Source organism: Schistocerca americana, chromosome 7, assembly GCF_021461395.2.
Source record: "Schistocerca americana isolate TAMUIC-IGC-003095 chromosome 7, iqSchAmer2.1, whole genome shotgun sequence".
In the NCBI taxonomy this organism is placed as follows: domain Eukaryota; kingdom Metazoa; phylum Arthropoda; class Insecta; order Orthoptera; family Acrididae; genus Schistocerca; species Schistocerca americana.
In genome coordinates, this window is record NC_060125.1 from 611,977,209 (window position 1) to 611,998,456 (window position 21,248).

At 42.3% G+C, this 21,248-nt stretch overlaps 1 protein-coding gene across 1 annotated transcript in view; it reads right to left on the reverse strand.

Annotated features, from left to right (window-relative positions):
* Nucleotides 1-11,950: 11,950 nt before the first annotated feature.
* The window catches only part of LOC124623146 (limbic system-associated membrane protein-like), a 166,034-nt gene continuing 156,736 nt past the window's right edge, over nucleotides 11,951-21,248 (reverse strand). The window contains exons 3-4 of the mRNA XM_047148937.1: nucleotides 18,108-18,398; nucleotides 11,951-12,102 (exon numbers count right to left, since the gene is read on the reverse strand). Coding sequence (XP_047004893.1) covers nucleotides 11,951-12,102; nucleotides 18,108-18,398 — 443 coding nt within the window. The remainder of the gene's footprint in view (nucleotides 12,103-18,107; nucleotides 18,399-21,248) is intronic.

Consider the following 21,248-nt stretch of genomic DNA (forward strand, 5'->3'; position numbering starts at 1 on the left):
GTCTATTGTTCCCTTATGTTCTCCCTGAAACTCTGTACAACCTCTGGTTCTTTCAGTTTATCCAGGTCCCATCTCCTTAAATTCCCACCTATTTGCAGTTTCTTCAGTTTTAATCTACAGGTCATAACCAATAGGTTGTGGTCAGAGTCCACATCTGCCACTGGATATGTCTTACAATTTAAAACCTGGTTCCTAAATCTCTGTCTTACCATTATATAATCTTCTGAACCAGAAGTCCCTAAAATGCTGATCGTTGCAGAAAGAATAATCCTCGAATGATACAGAAAGTCGCTATACTTTGGACAGGCCATAGCGTTCCGTAACCTGAAGGGTGATAGTCAACCGGCAAGATTACCAGGCAGCGGCCTAATAATGGACATTTTATAAAAAAATTCTCGTAGAAGTCGCTGTCAGTAAATGCCGCTATGAAAAGTTGTAATTATCCGGATAAATTTCAGAAATATTCATGTGTGAGTCGTCCCCGAGCATCGTTAGACAGCAAGTTCGCTTGGAGCCACAGAGGGAATAGGTGTGCAGCATAAATATTATTTATCTCGGTGCCCCAGGAATAGTCTTGGGTGCGGGAAGAAGGTTCAAGTGGACAACGCGTATTTCTACAGGCGCCGACACTGTCATGACAGCTGAGCGACATGACACCAACTTCAAAGTAACAGAAAGAAGACCCAAAGTGGACATGGATCCAGTCGATATTGTTGCATCAAAATCACCATTTCAGACCCTCTCAAAGGAATCAGACGACGACTGTAGCATCAATCAGAAAATCTTGAAAATGACAGGCGGACATCATCAAAGGTTCCAGCTACGTACGAAAATCACGGCAAAAAATGCGTGGTGCTGCAGAAAGCTATTGAGAATAATGGTACAGGCCCCTACATTATATACAGTGTACAACACCATTAAAGACTCACATTTTCCAAACCCCGAAATTGGGAAGCACTGGTTTGGAATGTGACTGAAAGTTGCCTACAGCCTTCCTCTGTAATGGTGCAAGACCGTGGAACCATCCGAAGTCAGCCACGAGCTCTGCGACGCTTCAAACAGCAAGGTGTCCACACGAAAGGCAAAGCTCACAATTTCACGTGTGGTGTGAAGGTTGGGCTAATGAAGTCGCATTGGCACCAAATTTCATCACAGTTCTGTGCTCTGCCACTGTGAACATGTGTCACTGTGGGAGGGTCATCACACCGACATTCCAACCCTTTTCTTGACGTCTATGCGATCGAAGTCCGAACCGCGCTGCCCAGCACTGATGAGTGGCTGAGGGGAGCGGGGTAGGGGTTGGGGGAGGTTATGGGGAAGAAGAGAGTACCAGGGAGGGGAGCGGGGTGCTCGTCTCATAAAACACTGAATTTCATACAAATCCTAAAATGTGATAGGAAAAACATACCATTCAGAGTTGCAATAGCTATCCGACATATGAATGGTAATGAATTAAATATAATGTCAATATACAGATTTCTAGAAGCAATAAGAAAACTGAAAAAGAGAAAATGATTGATTGAGAAGTACATCCGAAGATAATAATAGGTGACATTAATGGGTTCAAACAGATAAAAATGTGTCGATAAAATAGTTGTACAGATTGAAGACGAAAGTAACTTAATCACGCTAAATGGTGGTTTGCCTTCTAGGAAACTGAACTAGATCAACTAGTGATAGATACTCAACACTTAACTTCACATGAAAAGTTAGAGAAAACCGTGTGTGTGATAAGATCTGCTCATTGTTCTCAGACGTAAGGCAGAAGCGACATACAGTGTCAACTAGTCACACTGTAAGTGGAACACCAGGAAAGAAGAATGACCTAAGTACACGACCAAATCAGCTTTGAAAGACCACAGATTTTCAGAATGTGCAGAAACAAGAACGGAATAGAAGATTATAGCTTGTATTTAAGAAGCCACAACCATCACTATTATAAGAAATTAGGTTTTTGTTCCCAGAAATGGAATTGTGTACCCTATATGTGAGGTAACAATTAAAATCATGGAGTCTGTCCCAAAATTTTACAGAAGGCACGATCTCAAGAAAACTGTATAAACTAAAATACATTGCAGAAGAAAACTGAGCTAATGTACGGAGAAAATGAGAAATGCGCAAGGATACACTCCTGCTAATTTATTTTATTAAAGGTGCAGTAAACACCAAGATTTGGCTAAGGATTATGCCAAAATGTAGAGCTTTTGTTCAAAGCAATTAATGGACAAGATTCTGAGGTGTTTGGAACCATATTCAATCATTCATATCCTTCATAAGTCATCCGAAGGGAACCAACATTATATAAACAGTTATTTTACAGCAGAAAGAATCAGGACGTCACTATAATCAGTACGTATGGGAATGCAATGCCGCTGAAGCAAGCGTGACTTTGGCCGAGGTAGATTCAACGCAAAGAAAAGTTAAGGAAAACTAGGGAGAAAAGAAAGACAACTGTATGAATATGAAGAGCTGGGACAGGAAGACAGAACTAACAGTACTCACAGAAAAGATGCCAGTATGGGGTATGGAATACATCTATGGGCTGTGTGGAGTAAAGAAACTCGAAAACATTGTTATACAAAGATGGAGTATAAAAATGTAATGAGGAGGGTTTTATATCGTGAGAATAATTTGACAGAGAACTTAAAGATCAGAGTAAAAACAAGACACCTGACAATATACCCTCAGAAAAATAGCTTCTTTCAATATCTGAGTATGTCAAAACTATTTCATCTGGAATGCAAAATATACGAGGCAGGCTAAAGAGCGTTGGACTTAAAGTAAGATGCAATAATGCCAGTACTGATGAGGCCAGTATTCGTAAGCGTATCTAGTACTGAACAGTGAGGTAGTTAAATACCGGTAGAAAATATTAACATAGATTATCTACTGAATAATGGGACGACTAAGAGAATGTGACTAGGGGATAGATCATTCACCAGTCCTGCGAAATGTAGAAAAAGGTAGGGAAGTATTGACACTATAATTTATCTTTGAAGACCATTCAACGGAAGCTAAACTCATATTTAAAACTTTTGTAGTTTTAGAGAAAGATTTTGTCAATTAAGACTTGAGTACGCTCCTGAGAGTTCTGTAGTTGTCAGGAAGTAATACCAGAGAGCGAAAAGCTTCCTAATGACTGAATAGAAACCATACTTCAGTTGTAGGAGCTGAATGATATGAAACGGAAATAGAGTCTGATAAGGGTTTGAGACTGGATTGTAGCCTATCCTCGGTGTTATTTCATCAGTGCATTGAGTAGGGGGTGAAATAAACCAAGGGGATAGTCTGAAATGAAATTTAAGGTTATGGAGATGAAATCAAAACTTTAAAGTTTGTCATGACGTTGTAATTGTCTGAAAGGCACCACAGTACTAGGAAAGCCAGTTATATGAAATTGACGGTGTCTTCAAAACAGCTTATACGATGAAATGGTTCAAATGGCTCTGAGCACTATGGGACTCAACTGCTGAGGTCATTCGTCCCCTAGAACTTAGAACTAGTTAAACCTAACTAACCTAAGGACATCACAAAAATCCATGCCCGAGGCAGGATTCGAACCTGCGACCGTAGCGGTCCTGCTGTTCCAGACTGCAGCGTCTTTAACCGCACGACCACTTCGGCCGGCTTATACGATGAATAACAGGAAATTCGACACAAGGATAATACAACATTTTGTAATTAATTCAGGTGATGCCGAGGGAATAACATGAGATAACGAGATATTGAATGTGGTACACGAGTAGATAAATATTGCTGTGTGGGGAACAAAATAACTGGTGGTGGCAGAATTAGAGAAAATGAAAAACGCAGATTTGCAATAGCAGCTGTCATAGAAAGAGAAGTATGTCATCATTTAAAACGATATTTTGGTAAAACTATGCTTGCTGCCCTACGCGGAGGTGAACCACTGACAATAAACAATACAGACTGTTTTACGTATTGTTCTGCAAATGAATGCTCAAGTCTAGGTGGGTAGACTGGGTAATTATTGATAAGGTACGGAATACAATCAGGAAGAAAATAAATTGATGTCGCAACTTGACTAAAAGAGGGTATCGTTTGGTAGGACACTTCCAGCGTGATAAAGCTTTAGTCGACTTCTTAACGGTGGGAAGTGTATGAGGGAAGTTGACAGGGGAAAATATGTGAAGAAATACTCGAGCAGTGGGTTGACTGCAGTAAACAGATTCAGTAGGATGTAGGCTGCAATGGGTATGAAGAGATGACGAGATCTCTACAGGATCGACTGGCTTGTGGAGCTGCCTCAAACAAGTCGTTCGACTGAACCCCGTCCCCACCGATCGCTCCCAAACTCCCCACCCCTCACCCCCACCCCCACCACTACATCAACAACAACGACGACGATGTCATGCACGTGAGAAGGTCTCATTAGCCAGACTGGCTTTCAAACTCCAGAAACAAAGTCTTCGTGGTATCGTCGTGAGAAATGTATCACTCACCTTGACGTAGATCTCTAATACCAAAAAGAAGAATTGTTTGTAAGATTTTGATGACGACAATCAATGGACTACCGTAAGTTGACTCCTGTGTCCTCTGTTGTGTATTTCCACTGGAACTACATAATATTTTGTCACAAAGTATAACAGGTTCCGGTGCACTGAAGACCTGCTATTTATTCAACGACTAGACAAATGTATGTGAAGAGAAGTATGTAAAGGGAAGAAACAAATCCACTAATCACCTCGAATATTAATTATCAGTGAGTCGGTGAATATTAGGACATACAAACTACCAGCGAAGACAGCAGTGATTATAAACTCCGATAGAAAGAACACATCACTAAAGCTGTCACAAAGTACGAAAATTCCATCAATATACTGCAAGAACTAATGGCAGGGAGCAGACGCATGTATTGGACTAAGACCACACAGTGCTTTAACATGTACGTATACGGACTATACAGGGTGTTACAAAAAGGTACGGCCAAACTTTCAGGAAACATTCCTGACACACAAATAAAGAAAAATATTAAGTGGACATGTGTCCGGAAACGCTTAATTTCCATGTTAGAGCTCATTTTAGTTTCGTCAGTATGTACTGTACTTCCTCGATTCACCGCCAGTTGGCCCAATTGCAGGAAGGTAATGTTAACTTTGGTGCTTGTGTTGACATGCGACTCATTGCTCTACAGTACTAGCATCAAGCACATCAGTACGTAGCATCAACAGGTTAGTGTTCATCACGAACGTGATTTTGCAGTCAGTGCAATGTTTACAAATGCGGAGTTGGCAGATGCCCATTTGATGTATGGATTAGCACGGGGCAATAGCCGTGGCGTGGTACATTTGTATCGAGACAGATTTCCAGAACGAAGGTGTCCCGACAGGAAGACGTCCGAAGCAAATGATCTGCGTCTTAGGGAGCACGGAACATTCCAGCCTATGACTAGCGGCTGGGGAAGACTTAGAACGACGAGGACACCTGCAATGAACGAGCCAATTCTTCGTGCTGTTGACGATAACCCTAATTTCAGCGTCAGAGAAGTTGCTGCTGTACAAGGTAACGTTGACCACGTCACTGTATGGAAAGTGCTACGGGAGAACCAGTTGTTTCCGTACCATGTACAGCGTGTGCAGGCACTATCAGCAGCTGATTGGCCTCCACAAATGTGTCAATCCTCATTTCAGTGCATATGTTCTCTTTATGAATGAGGCTTCATTCCAACGTGATCAAATTGTAAAGATTCAAAATCAACATGTGTGGGCTGACGAGAATCCGCACGCAATTGTGCAATCACGTCATCAACACAGATTTCCTGCGAACGTTTGGAAAGGCATTGTTGGTGATATCTTGAGTGGGCCCCATGTTCTTCCACCTACACTCAATGGAGCACGTTATCATGATTTCGTACGGGATACTCTACCTGTGCTGCTAGAACATGTGCCTTTACAAGTACGACATAACGTGTGGTTCATGCACGATGGAGCTCCTGCACATTTCAGTCGAAGTGTTCGTTCGCTTCTCGACAACAGATTCGGTGACCGATGGATTGGTAGAGGCGGACCAATTCCATGGCATCCACGCTCTCCTGACGTCAACCCTCTTGACTTTCATTTATGGGGGCATTTGAAAGCTCTTGTCTACGCAACTCCGGTACCAAATGTAGAGACTCTTCGTGCTCGTATTGTGGACGGCTGTGATACAATACGCCATTCTCCAGGGCTGCATCAGCGCATCAGGGATTCCATGCGACGGAGGGTGGATGCATGTATCCTCGCCAACGGAGGACATTTTGAACATTTCCTGTAACAAAGTGTTTGAAGTCACGCTGGTACGTTCTGTTGCTGTGTGTTTCCATTCCATGATTAATGTGATTTGAAGAGAAGTAATTAAATGAGCTCTAACATGTAAAGTAAGCGTTTCCGAAAACATGTCCACATAACATATTTTCTTTCTTTGTGTGTGAGGAATGTTTCTTGAAAGTTTGGCCGTACCTTTTTGTAACACCCCGTATAAGTGTCGTTTTGCTGTAGCTCCAGACGCTACTCAGAGTGTGTCTCATTTCAGTGAAGTCCACTCCATATGAAGCTCTCACAGTTAAAAATGTTCAAATATTCGTGAATTCCTAAGGGACCAAACTGCTGAGATCATCGGTCCCTAGACTTACACTCCACTTAAACTAACTTAAACTGTGATAAGAACAACACAGACGCAAGTCCGAGGGAGGACTCAAACTTCGGCGGGAGGGGCCCCGCAATCCGTGACATGGCGCCTAGACCGCGTGACCACCCCGTGAAGTCTCTCTTAGTTGTTGCTGTGAGACATACTGGCGTCATTATCACAAAAATGTGATTACAAAATTTTTAGTAAAAGGTTTGCTATTCGTGAAGGATCGGATGCTGCTAGAGATTAATACTGGACTGAAGCTGTAATAAAAACCTGATCATCCACAGCGTGGAAGACACGGTTAACAGAACACTTAACGTAAAAGAGCAGATCCTTCTTATTTTCCATCTCATACGAATTTGACTAACGAAGTACATATATAATGTCAACCTCCACAACCGAAGAGTCTGGGAACTTACGTTGTATCGGTTTGGTGTCTTCCCTTGGACTGCTGCTAGTAATGAGTTGTATTCATCGTTCCCCATGGCTGCCCGTGCACCTCGTCAGATTTCGCGTAAGACGCTGTTAAGCAGTATTCTGTTGTAAGTTGATCGGTACGGGCGTGCAGTCCAGTGATCCATTCCAAGTTGTAGTTGAAGGACCACTGAAAACCACACTTACCACCAGGTCTCGCCATTCTTCTGCCGCACCCATCAGCCGCTGAGGCAGGAAAAGGGAGCTAAGGAACTGTGTAAAGAAACAATGCACTGTACAGCCACCGCTTCTGACCTGCATAAGAGTCTACCTCTGTCTTAAATAATTTTATACACCTATACTAAATGCTCATAAAGTTGTCGTATCTTCCAAATGTAGATATGTCGTTTCATCTGGAAGTACCTTGGTTAACATGACAAAATTATGTGTAGTTCACAGTTGGCTGTTTCAGACGGTTACGTCTTCTTTCTCACCTGATTATACATATTGGCCTTAAAGAATCCCGGACCAAACGCTCCAAATATCTGGTATGAAAACCTATTAACGTAATTTGCATTGTAATTAAATAGATTATATACTTAAAATTTATATGTAGTCTCACAAAGAGCCAATCTTCATATCATGATTAAAAGCTTTTATTGCCAATTTTATCGTTTCACAGACAGTGTTTTGCCTAGTACGTTAGGTTAGTAGGCAAGGATGTAAGGAATTCGACTCCTAAAGCAAAGGCAGTACACATTTCCACACATTGCGTGTGAGTGTAATTCACCAGCAATACCAAATTAGGTCGCGACACTGTGCTCTGTTAGCATTGTACCTACACTTTAAACTGAGTGTAGAAGTGTTTCTCAGCCTTTGCTTTAGTTATTGCAAGTCATAGCGCTTAAATACTGTTGACAGTCTTATTAAGAAGAAATGTGTTTCGTTTTATTTTAAAACATCTTCAGTACTCAGTGTAACGGTATGGTGTTTTGTTGCAATATTGTTTGCTGGGATCATGAATAGTTGTCATGCTTTAACTTACTTCTGAAAGTACCCTTAATTGTCATCGTCCTTCACAGTTTTCTTGTACCTACTTTGTTCTGCTTGTTCTTCAACATGTATGTGGTAGATTCTATCACACAGCACTTCCAGTAACAGTAAATGTATTGACATTCTTGTACTGTGAAAAACTACTGCCATCCATCCAATCGTGTACTTTTACTTGCTACTGTGAGATTCATTCGTCTTTTGTTTGTTTTGCCAATAGTAGGAGTGGCTGCTATTTCTCTCTACCTGTGTGTGTGTGTGTGTGTGTGTGTGTGTGTGTGTGTGTGTGTGTGTGCGTGTGTATATGTGTATGTTTATGTGTTTACATTTTTCGACAGGCGTGTATGTTGAAGGGAGCTTTCACTATCGCCGATATGTGTCAGAAATAATAAATCATGCAGTCATATTCTTCATACCAGGTAGCAAATGGCATATTCTAGGACGATAATACACGACCACAGCGCACGTCGCACCACAAATGCCTTGGGGAGTGAACAGATCTTTGAATGAGATGCCTGTCACCATGATTTGTTACCTGCAAAGCATCTGTCCGATGCGGCAGGAAGTGTCTACTTTACTTGCATACCAGCCTCAAACCACCATGTATTTCAGGTATGATGAGAAATTTCGCAATTTGGAGTTCAAGGCACAACAAAAAGTGTCTATTCTTAACAATAACGGGTCACATTTTATAATGACGTTCATGATGATAGATTCAATTCCATACTAATTTAAAGAATTAAATAGCCTTCATGTGCTAAGCGTCTCCACAGAGCTTGATAAATATGGTAGGGATGCTCCATGCTTTAATAATTTCAGTTTTCATCTCTGTAAGAGTTACTCGGCACTGAGCCATGAAACTGCTAAACATATCAGAAACACTTAGTTTGAAGCAGATTGTAATATATCCCGCATGTAGTATTAATAAATGTGATGGTTTATCTCATGTCTGACATCAAATGCGCTGAGACCTAGAGTGACATTCGAACTTTCTACAAATACTCTTCTTTCATGATTTGTCTCATTGCAGTATGAGCCTCTGTGATGGATGAGCTTCTATAGAGGGAAGTGTTCTCATGCACAAGCAGTTACTCTGGCCCTAGTTTATACTCCACTGAGTTGTTCTCTTGCGCATTTCATAACGTTCGACAAATGAATCATGTGGCACAAACCGTTCCAGCTCTGTTTAATGGACGTCTCTCTGTTGCAGTGGACGGCGCTATCCTTTGTTGTTAAGGGATGGGTATCTGGTACAAGAGAAAAATACATTAATTTGTATGTTTTTATACGAAAATTGTTTATTTTATATTCACGGTAACTACGGTACAAGATGAAGAAACTATATAATGGTGAAACCAAATATTTCTTATGCATGAAATGTACAGAAGGAGCTACATAAGCGAATAAAAGAACCACAACGAATATCAACATACTTTCATCTGACTCAAGGCTGACAGACCATTGAATTCACCATCGGGGATATGATATGCAGGGTAACGGACAGAGAATAATTGCTAAAAGATTTGAACACCTAACAGGGTGTAAGCACTGCTAGAGCTAAGCTCTGATAGAGAGAAGAGGTGCATTTCCTTTTCTGGAACTGACGTTTCCATGTTATTAGCTGCACGCTTGCACCATAGAGCGTAGAGTGTTTCTACAGAATGTAAGAACGTTGGCAGCTTTACCGTACTAATTTATATTACGCGAAACGTAAAAATAACTCCAAACACTGTAAATACGGAATCAGATCTTTGGAAGAAGAAAACATCTTCATTGTTAAATACCTCTCTCAGGAGAGAAAAAGTTCCCCATTGTTATTATCATCCACAACAGAAGCAGCCAATGAAATGAGGACCACTTTCAATGCTACCCACCTGTCAGCTTTGATTCTGAAATGTAGGTTGATTATTAACTTAACATCTTTTCTGAGAAATAAACGAAAAATTGTCCTGTATGTGTTTGGGGTGTAAACATGTGTGTGTGTATTTATTGTTGTCAAGCCACATAGTAGGAAAGCAAAGAATTACAAGTTTCTACAAAAAGGAAAGAGTGAACTATTCAGCAAGCACAAACCCAATGACTTGAAAATGAAACATTCATTCGACAAAGTACAGAACACATTTCGCACCTACGAGTAATCCAGTAAACTTATGAAGCGCGAACTGCCTCGTGAGCAGGTGTTAAACACGTCGTTGCACACTTCTTTTATTGTCCACATTTTCATTTCAGAAAAATAAACTGATCTACGATTGTATCTGTCGTCACAATGAAAAATACAGCCACCTGACTTTCTACGTACATCCGTTACTGAGGGATCCAGGCGAGACGATAAGCACAGATACGTGTCTACAGGCCGCTAATACGACCGATTTGTGCCTCACGCTGGACGCCCTCTGGCAATGTTTCTAGACCTAACACGTTATAGTTTTGCATGATTAATGAGGTCTTTATCTTACTTTACGTTTCAGTTCTCTTTACAGTTGCACGCATTTAACAACTCTATTGCCACTCTGCAACTGTATCTCACTCCAAAGAGTCAAGAGAAAAGTTTCTAAATATGTCGCAATATCCATGCATCGAAATCATCGAGGGATACAGATATAACATGAGAGGGACCGTTCTCCTACTCCCTTAATCAGTGAGAATGACAATAACTGCCAAATGTTCTTGTTAGTTTGTTCAAGTATTAGTGTAGTTCTGGTTCTCTGATTCAAGTAAAACCTGACAGATATATGTAGGTACAGAGCGAACATTTCCACGAAATGTGAAAATAGCATATGGTCGTTTCGACAGTAATACCGTGATCTTCATCTAAATCAAACGAATATCCACTTTTCAACAGAGATTTTGAATGTGCGTCTGGTATGTGTGGCAAGTCTCGCTTCTTGAAGAATCGCATCGCGAGTGCACTCGTTGTTCGCACCCCTGCCAACTGGTCTCAAAGATCCACTTTTTCCCTGTATAACCGACTGAGGCCAGATTATTTACAGTTTATAGAAGAAATAGAGTTTCTTCGTTCTGATATTTTATGATCTCAAACTTGATGGTGTGTTTTCACGCCAAAGTCTTATGCCACTACAGTTTGAGATCTTTTTCGCTGTGTATAATCATACCAGCTGATGCTGCGTCATAGATGACGTTGAAGCACTGTTAGGAAACACTGTTGTGGGTACAGCGCCAATCTATGCCCCTTGTATTCACAGAAGATGTACTGTTGCTATTAATTAATTTATAGATGGAGAAATACGCAGTGTTTTATGATAGATGAAATATTTCGCTGTCGTTCCTTGGTGCAGTCTTAAGCAGTCCTTACTGACGGAACTTGCACCGACATAGAATAGAACGAATTGAAGGAGTTCACTTTCCAACTTTTCATTCATTACCTAACGCAAGCTTCATATGGACGAGATGATCTAACAGTAGACCTCCAAGAACTGAAGAAGACTTTGAAGTGTCCGTACGTATTGTAGTACAGCCGTGCCAATAGCCAATGCAGTTCTGTTGGTGCTGTTTATTATAGAATGTGAAATGGAAATGGAAACTGTCACTGACTATAAAATGCTGAAACAAAATTAGTCCACGTTAGTGGCATGACTCGTCACTAAGCACTGACCACTTTACACATCTCACTACGTCGGTCCGTTCTCCGCAAGTCATTTATTGCATCTTGTTATTTTACAAGTTAGGTATAAGACGGCGAAACCACTGTAATTATAACTAACGTCCACTCCTGGATTCTGAACAGTTAGAGCAGCCCACTGCACCCCGCGTGCTGTCGCTCCCACTGTGTCGAGGCAGCCGCAGCTTCTGCGTCCGCCAGCTGCTTAAGGCACTGTCTGGCTGCGGGCGGAGCGCATCACCTGCCGCCAGGGCCGAGTGGCGCGCGCCCCACCACCGCCAGCACGAGGGCCGCCAGGAGCAGCGAGTGCAGCGCGCTCGCAGCAGCCGCCGCAGCCGCCGCCCCGCCGCTACTGCTGTTGCCGTGCTGCATGGCCGCTGGGTGTTCCCCTGCATACACATAAGTCAGTTAGTGACACATCCAAAGTCAGTGGCGCACATATGTAAAAGCGACGTCCAGGGTGCTCGCAGCAGCTGCTGCAGCTGCTCTGCCACTGCTGCTGCTGTTGCTGTACTGCACGGCCACCAGGTGTTCACTTGTGCACAAGAATGTCGGGTACTAGGACATCCAAAGGTAATGGTGGCCATCTGTAACAGTGGTCTCTAGGCGGCTCACAGCAGCCAGTGCAGCTACTCCACCGCCACTGCTGCGTTGCCATGCTGCGTAGTCAACATTCGAAGACATGTAAAAGCGGCGTCAAGGGGGCTCGCAGCAGCTGCTGTAGTGTACTGCATGGCCACCGGGTGTTCGCTTGTGCACAAGAATGTCGGGTACTAGGACATCCAAAGGTAATGGTGGCCATCTGTAACAGTGGTCTCTAGGCGGCTCACAGCAGCCAGTGCAGCTACTCCACCGCCACTGCTGCGTTGCCATGCTGCGTGGTCAACATTCGAAGACATGTAAAAGCGGCGTCAAGGGGGCTCGCAGCAGCTGCTGCAGCTGCTCTGCCACTGCTGCTGCAGTTGCTGTACTGCATGGCCACCGGGTGTTCGCTTGTGCAAAAGACTGTCAGGTACTAGGACATATGAAGGTAATGGTGGCCATCTCTAGCAGTGGTCACTAGGTGGCTCACAGCAGCCGCTGAAGCTACACCACTGCCACTGATGCATTGCCATGCTGCGTAGTCGACATTCAAAGACATATGTTAAAGCGATGTCAAGGGGGATCGCAGCAGCTGCTGCAGCTGCTCTGTCACTGCTGTTGCTGTTGCTTTACTGCACAGCCACCAGGTGTTCGCTTGTGCACAAGAATGTCAGGTACTAGGACATCCAAATGTAATGGTGGCCATCTGTAACAGTGGCGACTGGGTGCCTCACAGCAGAAGCTGCAGCTGTTCCACTGTCACTGCTGCGTTGCCATGCTGTGTGGTTGACAGGTGTTCCCCAGCAGGCAATAATGTCTCCTACTGAGACGCCCAAAGACAGTGGTACCCATCTGCAACAGCAATGACAAGGAAGCTCATATGAACTGTTGCAGCTGGTGCCTGGAACATAATGCTCCTACCTTACTGCAGACATTTGAGTGCTACCCTGCACACAAAAATGTTAATTAATAAGACATTCAACACCAGTGGGGCTCAACTGTAACAGTAACAACAGGGCTTACAGAAACTGGTGAAGCTGTTACCTCAATGACACTGCTCCTCTCTTACTCCATGACAGCTGAGTGTTCCGCTACACACACACACACACACACACACACACACACACACACACACACACACACACACACACAAAGGCCTGTTAGTGAGATATCCAAATCAATGGTGCCCATGTGTAACAGCAATGACAAGCAGGCTTGAAGGAACTGTTTCAGCTCGTACCTCAACGATACTGCTGCTCCATTACTGCGTGACAAGTGGATGCTACACTGCATGCACAAATGCCAGATACAATTATGATAACTGCTGGTCCATGTTTTGTGTAAAAGCATTCTGGGATAATGGGTCTGCCTTGATGGAAAACGCTTTTCGTGTAGCTTCTTCCTCAACTGGTTTCAGAGACAACATTTCCATCATCAACCCATCAGTGATGCGGATATCTCCAATGAAACTAGATTGCGCAACAAATTAAAAAAAAAAGTTCTTGCAGCAAGACAGACCACCAATCCTATAATGTCAGATACTGAGATATGCAAAGAGAATTGTGCCCCTCTGTAAAAGTAACAACAACAACGCTTATAGCAATGATTGCAGCTACTGCCTCAGTGACAATACTCCTCCCTTACTGCAGACATTTGGGTGCTACCCTGCACACAAAAATGTTTATTACTGAGACATTCAAAGACAGTGGGGCTCAACTGTAACAGCAAGAAGAGGGCTTACAGAAATAGATGAAGCTGTTACCTCAATGATACTGCTCGTCCCTTAATATATGACAGCTGAGTGTTCCCTTACACACACATACACACACGCACACACCCACCCACCCACCCACCCACCCACCCACCCACCCACCCACCCACACACACACACACACACACACACACACACACACACACACACACACACACACACACACACACACACACATAAAGGCCTGTTAATGAGATATCCAAAATCAGTGGTGCCCATATGTAACAGCAATGACAAGCAGGCTTGAAGGAACTGTTTCAGCTGGTGCCTCAGAGAGACTGCTGCTCCATTACTGCATGACAGGTGGATGCTACACGACATGCACAAATGTCAGTTACAATTATTGTAACCGCTGCTCCATGATTTGCATTAAAGCATTCTGGAATAGTGGGTCTACCTTGAAACAAAACACTTTTGTTTTAGTTTCTTCCTCGACTAGTTTCAGAGACAACATTTCCATAATCAACTCATCCGTCTTGGGGATAACGTCAACGAAACTAATTTGGGGAACAAATTAAAACAAAAGTTCTTGCAGAAAGACAGACCTACAATCCCATATCGTCAGATACTGAGACATGCCAAGACAATTGTGCCCCTCTGTAAGAGTAACAACAACAAGGTTTATAATAATGATTCCAGATACTGCCTCAGTGACACTGCTTCTCCCTTAGCGCTTGACAGCTTCATGTTGTACTCCACACGTCAGCAAGTGAGTTATGCAGGAGACAGACGTGTCAATCTGTAACAGAGACGACAACGAGTACTGCAGCAACTACTTCAGCAATTACCTGCACTATACTACTGCTGCCTCGCTGAATATTTTTGTGCTCCCCTATACACACGAAGATCTGTTTATGAGATATTTAAATAGAGTGCAGCCTGTCTGCAGCAGTCATCACTGGGACACTGACAGCAGCTACTGCAGCTGCTGTACCGCTACTGTTACTGTTTCTGTGCTGCATAACTGATGGGTACTGCAGTGCAGATCAAATGGCAGCTGCGGAGACATCCAAAAATGAGTTGACCGTCTGTTACAGTGTCCACAGAGGCACTCCATAGCTTCCTCTGCCTCTGTGCTATACCTGCTTCCGTGCTGCATGGCAACTGGGTGCTTACTTACATATAGATAAACGCTAGTCACCGAGACATCCCGGGTACACACAAATGGCAGCAGCTGAGACATCTACAAACGGTGCTCACAATTTCTGTACCCATGTTGCATAGCTGATGAGTATTCCTGTGCATTTACATGACAGCTACAAAGATATACAAAGCATTGCAGCCCATATATTACAGTGACAACAAGGGCGCTCTGCAGTTTCTTCTGTCTCACTTTTACAGTTGTTGCCGTTCTGCATAGCAGCTGCTTGTTCACCTACACAGACAAACGCCAGTTGCTGACACATCCAGATAGTTATGTAGTGTCCATGGCATCGACAACTGGGGCGCCGCCAATACAATCACTATTGCCTACTGCTTCTGCTGTCGTGCTGTATTGCTTCCAGGCTACACACAAAAGTCTGTAGCTGAAGTGTCCAAAAAGAACACTGCCCATCTCCAAAAATGACACTTGATGTCACCTCGATAGCACTTCAACTCGAGTGTTATCATACAAACATAATTTGACTTTGCTGTGATATGATGCTATTGCTACTTTCTGCTGATGCCAATTACCGACCTGTAGAGAATATTATGACCACGATAAACAACTAGTTGAATAAATACGGTCTACCTCCAATAACACAGATCTTCCTTTAGTCTACAAAAATCTATTCAATGCATTAAACTTAACATAGGTAATACAATGAAATCAACAAAAAATTAAATGTCAGTGATTTTTTATAATCATACCTCTAACAGAAAATCCTGTGATGTCAAAAATTAAAATATGGAAGAGACAGTTGGTAATAATGAGGAATGTAAATGATGTAAAATTCATTTAGGTTATAACCAAGAGCTCTTAACTTTTCTTAACGAATGTCATCAATAGAAAAAGCTGCTGATAAAATAAAGAACGTTATTAAGTACCAGTTCCATGATACAGATCACCACCTGTTAAACATAAAGACAAACCAATTTATATAGCAAAAGTTATTCTACAAACTCCTGAATAGCACGTGAACTGCTTAGTTACTTGGTTACTTTATTTACTTTTCTTGTACTACAAAGCCATTTGCTGCTCTCCACTATGATATATTCACAGAGATAGAAAGTTCACAGAGACAGAAAGTTCACAGAGAGAGAAATAAAAGTATATGTACAGCAGCCATATCGTCGCAAGTCAGGGGTCATCTGAATAAAGAATTAACAATGCTATGATATGCAGATAGATTGTAACTGTCATTACTGTTGCGGTCATGAAGCTGCATCACAAACAAATGCATGTGAATACCAGATACTAAGCAAACCAAATAGAGTGTAAAAGATCTGAAGCAACCAATGCTGCAATGTTGCAGCACTGCCAGGTGCTCTTCTTCACACGAAATCAAGATCTGATAATACACTTAAGGACACATGGTACTTTTCTGGCTCAATATTATATAAAAATCAATACCCATTTCTTTCACGCACTGTTTACAGTGTATATGCTTTACCGATTTTTTGTTGGTATCAGGTAATGCAGCATTCCTTTTAGCTTGTTCCTTTGCTAACTTGATCGAATCTTTCAGCTTCAAGTACCCATTGTCCGTCACATGCAAGCAATTGATTTTCCATATTCGAGCCACATTTTATGCCTAAATTTCTCAGGACTTCCAGCCTTCCTATCACTCCACGATTGAAACATATCGATGCGTGTAGTACACCACCTTTAATCTATTCAGTCCTACAAAAACATTCTTGGGCAATCTTTCTCGAGTACAGTGATTTCATTTGTATTCTGAGTGCCCAATGAAGACATTTACTAAGCAAAACAGGGTCACTCAGGTCTCTAAAAATCGGTTGTATTTTTTAAAGAGATTGATCTCAATTACTGAGGAATTTATTGGTGACTACCAATGCCGTTTCCGCAGAATTAGACCCACATTAGTTCATCTTTTATCTCTAAGTCAGATAACTGAAAAGGCATGGGAATTCAATGTAGATGTAAAAATATTATTTTTAGATTGGAAAAAGGCCTATGATAGCATACAGCGACAGACACTTCTAACATTACTAGACTTGCTTAGGCAGATGATGTAGCGTTAATAAGTAGTTTCACAAAAGAGTTAATCAAAATGATGCAAAATTATTACAAAATTGCTGAGAAAGTAGGATTATAAGTTAATGAAGAAAAGACAGTATATCTGGTCATAAATAAGAAAAACCAAAGAGATGCACCTTTGTAGTTGGCTTCACTTTCAAAACAGTTAACCGCTTAAAGTACTTAGGGACTCTGTTTAGTAACAATAATGGAATGGATAGAGAAGTAGATGCCCGTCTAGCGACAGTGAAGAAAACACTCTTTAGTTTAGTCAAAATCTTAGAGAAAAATCACTTAGTACTAAGTCCAAACACTGCTTGTATCAGTCGACCATCATACCGGTAACATTATACGAATGTGAAGCATAAATATTTAGAAAGAAAGATGAAGAACAGCTGTTAATATTTGAAAAAATGTACTGAGGGAAATTTTTGGTGCTGTATATCATGAAGATAACAAAGGAATGGAGGATAAGAAAAAATGAAGGATTAAGGGAGCTGTACAAACGTAGATCTGCTAAAAAGGGGAAGGTTGAACTGGACAGGTCATATAGCAGACTACCAAAGATAGCATTCAGAAGGACAATAGGTCCTAAGATGACCATGAACACTGAATGGACAAACAATGCACTTAACAGAAGGGAATGGAAGAGGCTTGTAGAGCAGGCGTATGGTCGAGAAAGTCCTTGGCACGAGTAAGTAAAAAATGAATAATAGGGATGGCAGTGATTGGTGAAGAGGGTTAGTGAGTTTGTGGAGACAGCTACTGACGCAGGGGACCGCTGTGCAGCACTGCCCAGGACTCGGTGCTACAGGGGTGTGTCTCCGCAGCGGAGGAGTCTAGCCTACGCGCGCACTTACCGTTGAGCACGTGCACAAAGACGGAGGCGGAGTCCGAGGAGGAGGGGCTGCAGGTGTAGTTGCCCGAGTCGTGCGGGCCGGCGCGCGCGATGACGAGGCGCGAGGTGCGCGTCTGCTTCTCGGTGACGACGCTGATGCCGCCGCGCTGCGAGTAGTTGATGACCTGCCCGCCCTGGTACCAGTAGATGAACGACGGCGGCTCCGGCGTCTCCAGCACCACGCACGTCAGGTTGATGTCCGAGCCGCTGCGGATGTACAGCTCCGAGTTGCCCAGGATCTTCGCCTTGGACACTGCAACACGCCGAGCACATACAGCTGTACTAGCAGGGGCACAGGCCGGCGCCGCCGCAGCGCGCCCCCTACCTGCCACAGCACTGAGTCTCTGACAATCTTCACTTGTCTACTGGACGGAGGCACTTAACCCTAGTAATACCGACGCACGTTCCATAACTTATACTACCAGGGCGGGGATTCCTTTATGCCAATCAGAAGAAAACTACAAAAAATAAGTAAACTGTTGTTAACTTTTGTTAACCACACACTTTCCTGATGGTTACTGATCTATAAGCAAAAATATCTTTTAGCACATTACACATTGCATTAGAACTATTGACAGCCTTGGGAGAGCCAGTCCTGACAAAACTCTACCATCTGGTGAGCAAGATGTATCAGACAGGCGAAATTCCCTTAGAATTCAAGAAGAATATAATAATTCCAATCCCAAAGAAAGAAGAAGTGTTGACAGATGTGAAAATTACCAAACTATCAGTTTATTAAGTCACAGTTGCAAAATACTAACACGAATTCTTTACAGACGAATGGAGAAACTAGTAGAAGCCGACCTCGGCGAAAATCAGTTTGGATTCCGTAGAAATGTTAGTACACGTGAGGCAATACTGACCTTACAACATATCTAAGAAGCTAGATTAAGAAAAGACAAACCTACGTTTCTAGCATCTGTAGACTCAGAGAAAGCTTTTGACAATGTTGACTGGAATACTCTCTTTCAAATTCTGAAGGTGGCAGGGGTAAAATGCAAGGATCGGAAGGCTATTTACAATTTGTACAGAAAGCAGTTGCAGTTATAAGAGTCGAGGGACATGAAAGGGAAGCAGAGGTTGGGAAGGGAGTGAGACAGGGTTGTAGCCTCTCCCCAATGTTACTCAATCTTTATATTGAGCAAGCAGTGAGGGAGACAAAATAAAAGTTTGGAGTAGGTATTAAAATCCATGGAGAAGAAATAAAAACTTTGAGGTTCGCCGATGACACTGTAATTCTGTCAGAGACAGCAAAGGACTTGGAAGAGCAGTCGAACGGAATGGACAGTGTCTTGAAAGGAGGATATAAGATAAACATCAACAGAAGCAAAACGAGGATAACGGAAAGTAGTCGAATTAAGTCGGGTGATGCTAAGGGAATTAGATCAGCAACTGAGACTCTTAAAGTAGCAAAGGAGTTTTGCTATTTGGGGAGCAAAATAACTGATGATGGTTGAAGTGGAGAAGATATAAAATGTAGATTGCCAATGGCAAGGAAAGCGTTTCTGAAGAAGAGAAATTTGTTAACATCGAGTATAGATTTCAGTGTCAGGAAGTCGTTTCTGAACGTATTTGTATGGAGTGTAGCCATGTATGGAAGTGAAACATTGACGATAAATAGTTTAGACAAGAATAGAATAGAAGCTTTCGAAATGTGGTGCTACAGAAGAATGCTGAAGATTAGATGGGTCGATCACATAACTAATGAGGAGGTATTGAACAGAATTCTGGAGAAGAGGAGTTTGTGGCACAACTTGCCTAGAAAAAGGGATCGGTTTGTAGAACATGTTTTGAGGCATCAAGGGATCACCAATTTAGTACTGGAGGGCAGCGTGGAGGGTAAAAATTGTAGAGGGAGACGAAGAGATGAATACACTAAGCAGATTCGGAAGGATGCAGGCTTCAGTAGGTACTGGGAGATGAAGAAGCTTGCACAGGATAGAGTAGCATGGAGAGCTGCATCAAACCAGTCTCAGGACTGAAGACCACAACAACAACAACACGTAATGTTATATATCTCGAACGAGGTACGAAAATTATGTTTCTCTGTGTCTAAAAGTGGCTGCAAGCAGTCCAACTAACTTGCACATGACATGATGTAGGCCACGAAAAACGGCAACAGAAGAACGCACAAATATGCCGAAAACAGCGGCAACAACTGCAAAATCATGTCGTGACGTATAGCAAATAAGAATCAAAATAACTCACTGACGATGACGAAATTTCTCGCTGAAACTAGTTTGGGGGAATACATAAATAAATATCAAAAGTGTTTAGAATAAAGAAGGCCCCCGATCCCGTATTACTGTTTTTGTGAGCAAAGAGGGACCATTGGAACAGTTTTAAGGTAAAATTACTTTATCACCATTACAAATATATTGTAAAACATAAAATATCTCGTTATCTGTTGTTTGATTTTGTCCACAACATGCTTTTTAAATATGAACAGATGTGTAAGAATGGTCCTGAATCGCACAATATGTGTACAACATATGCTTAGAAAAGTCATATTCACTGCTGAGAGATATAGTTTTGGGTTCACATTTACTGAAAAATTTAACATAATTATACAATATGGTATAATAAGGCATTAAAAGTAATTTTTCAGCATTTTAAAATACAAATTAAAATAAAAAGTGGACATGAAGTACCTTCCCCCCTATTGGTATTGCGAGGGTTAAATTCCTTTTAAAAGATTAGCTGGACTATCCATGATTTGCCATATTCGAATTCATCCTGCACAATCATAGATCAATTGTGGGTTTGTTTATAAATAACTTGTCTGCTACCACCCGCCGGCCGCGGTGGTCTCGCGGTTCTAGGCGCGCAGTCCGGAACCGTGCGACTGCTACGGTCGCAGGTTCGAATCCTGCCTCAGGCATGGATGTGTGTGATGTCTTTAGGTTAGTTAGGTTTAAGTAGTTCCAAGTTCTAGGGGACTGATGACCACAGCAGTTGAGTCCCATAGTGCTCAGAGCCATTTGAACCATTTTCTTGCTACCACTCACTAAAATCTTTTATTTGTATTTGTATGAGGCGTTTCTGGAAGACATTTCCATTTTCAACTACATTTTGCTCTGCACTATGCCGCTTATTCGTGATG